The sequence below is a fragment of the Lolium rigidum genome, chromosome 3 (genome assembly GCF_022539505.1).
Source record: "Lolium rigidum isolate FL_2022 chromosome 3, APGP_CSIRO_Lrig_0.1, whole genome shotgun sequence".
Classification (NCBI taxonomy): Eukaryota; Viridiplantae; Streptophyta; class Magnoliopsida; order Poales; family Poaceae; genus Lolium; species Lolium rigidum.
Window position 1 is genome coordinate 85,113,962 of NC_061510.1, and position 4,862 is coordinate 85,118,823.

Below are 4,862 nucleotides of genomic sequence, written 5' to 3' on the forward strand. Positions count from 1 at the left end.
GTCGTCGTTGATGGAGAGCCGAGAGTACGAATCACCATTGTCGAGGACGTAGCAGCCGGGATAAAAACTGCGAGGATAATCCTCCTCGCGGCAACAACGACAAAAGATCCAAAATCGATCTGGCGAAGCAAGATCCGAAGGCCCATACCTAAAAAATTGTGATTGTTCAACACCACCATTGACGCCGGGAAGAAGATCTCGTCGCCGAACGAAAGGCCGAAGATCACTTGTTGGAGATGCTCTTATTACTATACAAAACACAAATAGAACTTACTAGGCTTACCACAATATTCTACGAATGTGACTGCGACCACTCAGCAAATATACACTATACGTGCAAAGGAAATTGCATACACGTGCAAAGAAAATTGCACCAAATACGTTGGAATCTTATGGTGCTACTTCAATAGAATTTTCTGCAACCCACGTTTCTACATATCAACACAGCTCTGTTTAACTTGAATTGGTTCAGCTATGGCGTGTAGTGGCGTGGCCAATCCCAGTAGCATCCCGAACTTCTCCCCCATGTCCACCCCATTTCCCTCCACCTCTCCTGGGAGCCTCCACTCGAACCGGTACAGCAACGACGCAAGCATCAGGTGCACCATGCGCACAGCCAGCGGAATCCCGGGGCAGATCCTCCGACCGGAACCAAACGGGAGGAGCTCAAAGTCCCGGCCACGGTAATCGGTCTCTTTCCCCAAGAACCTCTCCGGCAAGAATTTCTCAGGTTCAGGCCACAGCTTGCTGTCTCGGCCAATCGCCCACACGTTGACCAGAACACGTGTGCCCTTGGGCACGGTGTAGCCGCCTACCTCCGTAGTCGCCACGGCTTGCCGCGGCAGCAAGAATGGAGCAGGAGGATGAAGACGGAAAACCTCTTTGACGATGGCCTGAAGGTACTTCAGTTGGCCGATGTCTGATTCATCGATCTCTGATTTGGTTCCAATCACCTGTGCAAGTTCTTCGCGGGCTTTTGCCATGGCTGATGGATTTTGTAGCAGCTCAGCCATTGCCCATTCAACGGTTGCTGAACTTGTGTCGGCTCCGCTAAACAGATCCTGTGTAGTAAATTGGACGGAATCAGGTTAAGTCTCCCAAAATTTCCTACACAAACTCACAGATTAAGAAGCGGCGGCTTAGGATTAGAAGCTACCGTAAGCAACGAGCGCAGCGTCTGCCGATCGAAACCCAGTCCATCCTCCGGGCTTCGGTGGTCGAGGAGCACGTCCAGGAAGTCGTTCTTGGGTGGCTCCCCGGCGTCGCGCTCCAGCATGCGTCGCTCGATCTGATCGTCGAAGATGGCGTGCAGCCGCTGGAACACCCGGGCGAGGCGCTTCCTCAGACGCTGAGGGTCGAGGGGGGCGATCGCCGGGAAGAAGTCCGACAGGTTGGGCACCCCGACGGCGCTCGTGAACTCGGTGATCACGTCCCTGAGCTGCTCCGACCCACCGCGGTCGTCGAGGTCGGCCGAGAATATGGTGCGGGAGAGCAGGTTCAGCACGGTCGCGAACGCGACGCGGCCGACGTCCACGGCCGCGCCCTCGCGGGACAGCCGCGCGACGTGGGAAACCAGCTCATGCACCTTCTCGCGGCGCATGGAATGGTGCGCGTCGAGGCGGGACGGCGAGAAGAGCTCAGCGGAGCACACCTTGCGGAGGGCCCGCCAGCGGGGGTCGCTGGGCGGGAGCCAGCCAACGGAGAGCCTGTCGTGGGCGCACGCGCGGACGGCGTCGGGCACGGAGCGCGCAGAGAAGGCGGCGTCGTGGCGCTGGAGGATATCGCGGGCGGCGTCCACGGAGGATGCGACGACGGTGGTGACGGCGCCGAGGCGGAGCGTCATGAGCGGGCCGTGGCGTTCGGCGAGGCGCGCGAGGGAGCGGTGCGGCTGAGCGCCGAGGTCGAGGAGGTTGCCTATGAGAGGGAGCGGGCGGGGCCCGGGGGGAAGGTTGCGGCGAGCATCGGCGAAGAGGCGGAGGAGGAGGTACAGGGACGAAACGACGAAGAGGATGACGAAGCATGGTGCGCAGAGGAAGAGTTCCATGGCGAGTTCCGTGGTCTGTGCTGCTAGCCTGCTACTGCTTGCTGAGGGGTCGCTGAAATATCAGCGTTGTACGTACATGCTTGGCACTGGCAGTGGTGGCACTGAGCAGATGCGCTCTGGCCGACTTAGAATATTGCATCACACGGATGTACTACGTATTCATCTGGACTAAATATGGAAAAGCATGTACTCGTTCCATTCATAACTGCCATAAAAGTCTGTGATTGATTTTAAGATGGTACAGCTCATATTTTTCATGACGGCTAGTGTCTTCACTATCGCAAGTGTCTGTGGGTTGATTTTAAGATGGTACAGCTCCTATTTTCCATGACGGCTAGCAGTGGCGAAGCGTATCGATCAAACTAGGTAGGGCCAATTTCATCAGCCCATGAGATGGGATGGGCTAATATTGTAATATGTATATATATTTTGATTTTTTATGGCCTCAATCTACTGTTTGAAAGAGAAATTGAGTTGGGAAGACTGGGCCACAGCCAAGGATGGCCGCCCCTGACGGCTAGTGTCTTCACTATCGCAAGTGACATCCTTATCTTCCACGGCCACTGTTGATAGATGGTTTGTTGATATTTCTTAAGTAAATATGTGGTTTAGGGTTTAGGGTCTCAAGTAAGTAATATGCGGTTGTGCTGCTACAAATTGATTCTTATTAATTAATAATATTATTTAGGCAAAAATAATTTTATTATTGGATATGAGATTATCTTTGATGGGTAACAGAGACACAAATTAGCTTGTTTTTTATTGGAATGTGTCATCCCAAGATAGTTCCTTTTTGCAGTTCTCGTCCATCAAGAAACTGGTTTTCATCCACATGGGGTGGCATAAGTAACAGTGAAATTCTTTGGCGATACCGGGGACACTTCTAATCGGTGTGCTAGCACTAGGTTGGCAAAAAAAAAGTCGCCAAAATAACTGTGCCGAATAGAATACATAGGTGGGTTTTTTTTTCGCTCGGCACATGATAATCCGCCAAGCTAACGCTAACACGGCAGATACCCGTTAACGCCGCGTCCATTTATAGGCCGATACAACCTAGGTGTCGTGGAAGTTGTGTGTGATGGGCACAAACAAACTTCCTAAAATGGTACACCTTATTGGAAATATAAACATTTTTTTGTATAAACTAACCAAAAAATAGTAGATAAAACATGGCTAGAATTAAAGGAAACAAACTAGACATGACATCTAACAAAGAGTATGAGAAAGCCAATTCTAAACAAGATGCTAGGAGTAGAAAAAGCATCATGGTCTCAATCAGGAGAATGAGAAGAACATACGGGACAACAGAAGAAGACCCGCTGGCGTTGCTGGTGTTGTTGCCCATGTCGTCGTACAAGCTAACTAGACCATAATAGCGCGCGTTGCTGCGTCCGCCATTTTTAATATATAATTATAAGAATTTACAAATATGTATGCATTAGACGTGGGAATCAAATGATATGGTCAGTTATTAAAGAGAAGAACTTTAGTTTACAAAAAACAAAGCTTTAATGAGCTTCTAATAAAATAATGTGGTATGTGACCATCAACAACAGGAGCCAAAGTAGACATGAAGCGGGGAGCACAAACTGTATCGATGAATAGTTTTTTATAAAATATTTCCAAAAACAAACGCTAAGTTTGTGTTTAAACAGATACAAAGTGTGAAGAAGTTTCTAGTGATTTGCAAAGACAAAGGAATGCATCTTATTCTTATAACGAAGACAGTTGCATGTATATTAGAAACTTGACGGCATACAGTGCTATATTGGAGCAACAACCAATGTACTCCCTCCGTCCCATAAAAGTTGTCTTAGTTTTGTCAAATTTAGATTTATCTAGAGACTATCTAGTATGTGGATACATCCAAATTTTGATAGATACAAGACAAGTTTCATGGGACGAAGGGAGTACAACATGATTGAAAAACTATAACCCCTTCTATGATATAAAGTAATTAATTTTAAAGCACATATTGTAAACAAATCTTATGAAACAGAGTATATACCGAAATGTTGCATGGCTGGAACCTGTCGGTGGTTCAAGCTCCACACGTCAGTTCAGAGGTAAAAGCAAGCTGTGTGGAGACCACCCTGGATAGTGCTTACGTTTTCACCTAATAAATGGAATTGATACATTTAGCTATTTTCCATGGGACTGTATGCTAAATCTTGTTCAAAGGGCTAAGAAACAATGATATTGGTTGTCTAATCGAACTAAAAAAGTGAACATTTACTATGAGGGATTAAGTTGAGCCTTATAACTGAAATAAGAACATAGTAATAATAAATCTGAAAGAGATTCTTGAGTAGATTGGACAGAACATTCATGTTTACTTAAATTCCCAAAATGTGTATGGACCTTGTCAAGCCTTGTTCCCTCAAATGCTCAATCCCATTCTATTTCACCTACAATTTTTTTTTAAAAGTTTAACCCGCAAAGATGGAATGTGAACATATATTAGTGTGTGCAGAGGTGGGTTTACTGCAATCAGAACATATTACATAACAAATTGGTCAAAAAGTACAATCAACACTGGTGTAACAGTGAGGGGCGGTATACTACACAAGTCTAAATCTGAAAAACCTGACAACATATGGTCTAGAAGAATAAAATCATATTGCACCAAGGAAGTTGTAAATATAAGAAAGTCACCGGTTGAAGCAACGTCTTGCGCCTCAAAATATGATTTTCTACGCTTACCCAAGTCCTAAATAAAATTTTAACATATTAAGGCAATGTATGGAACTAAATGAAACAGATAAAACTTAAAAAATAAACGAAGTACCTAGCAAAAGCAAATGTAGCTATTTTTAGT

At 46.5% G+C, this 4,862-nt stretch overlaps 1 protein-coding gene across 1 annotated transcript; it reads right to left on the minus strand.

Moving 5' to 3' along the window:
• Positions 1–431: 431 nt before the first annotated feature.
• Positions 432–2,097, minus strand: LOC124695125 (geraniol 8-hydroxylase-like). Its single transcript, XM_047228013.1, has 2 exons — positions 1,157–2,097; positions 432–1,061 (listed from the first exon to the last, which is right to left on the minus strand). Exons 1-2 carry the CDS (start codon positions 2,042–2,044, stop codon positions 432–434), a joined length of 1,518 nt encoding a protein of 505 aa, XP_047083969.1. The 5' UTR covers positions 2,045–2,097.
• Positions 2,098–4,862: the final 2,765 nt, after the last annotated feature.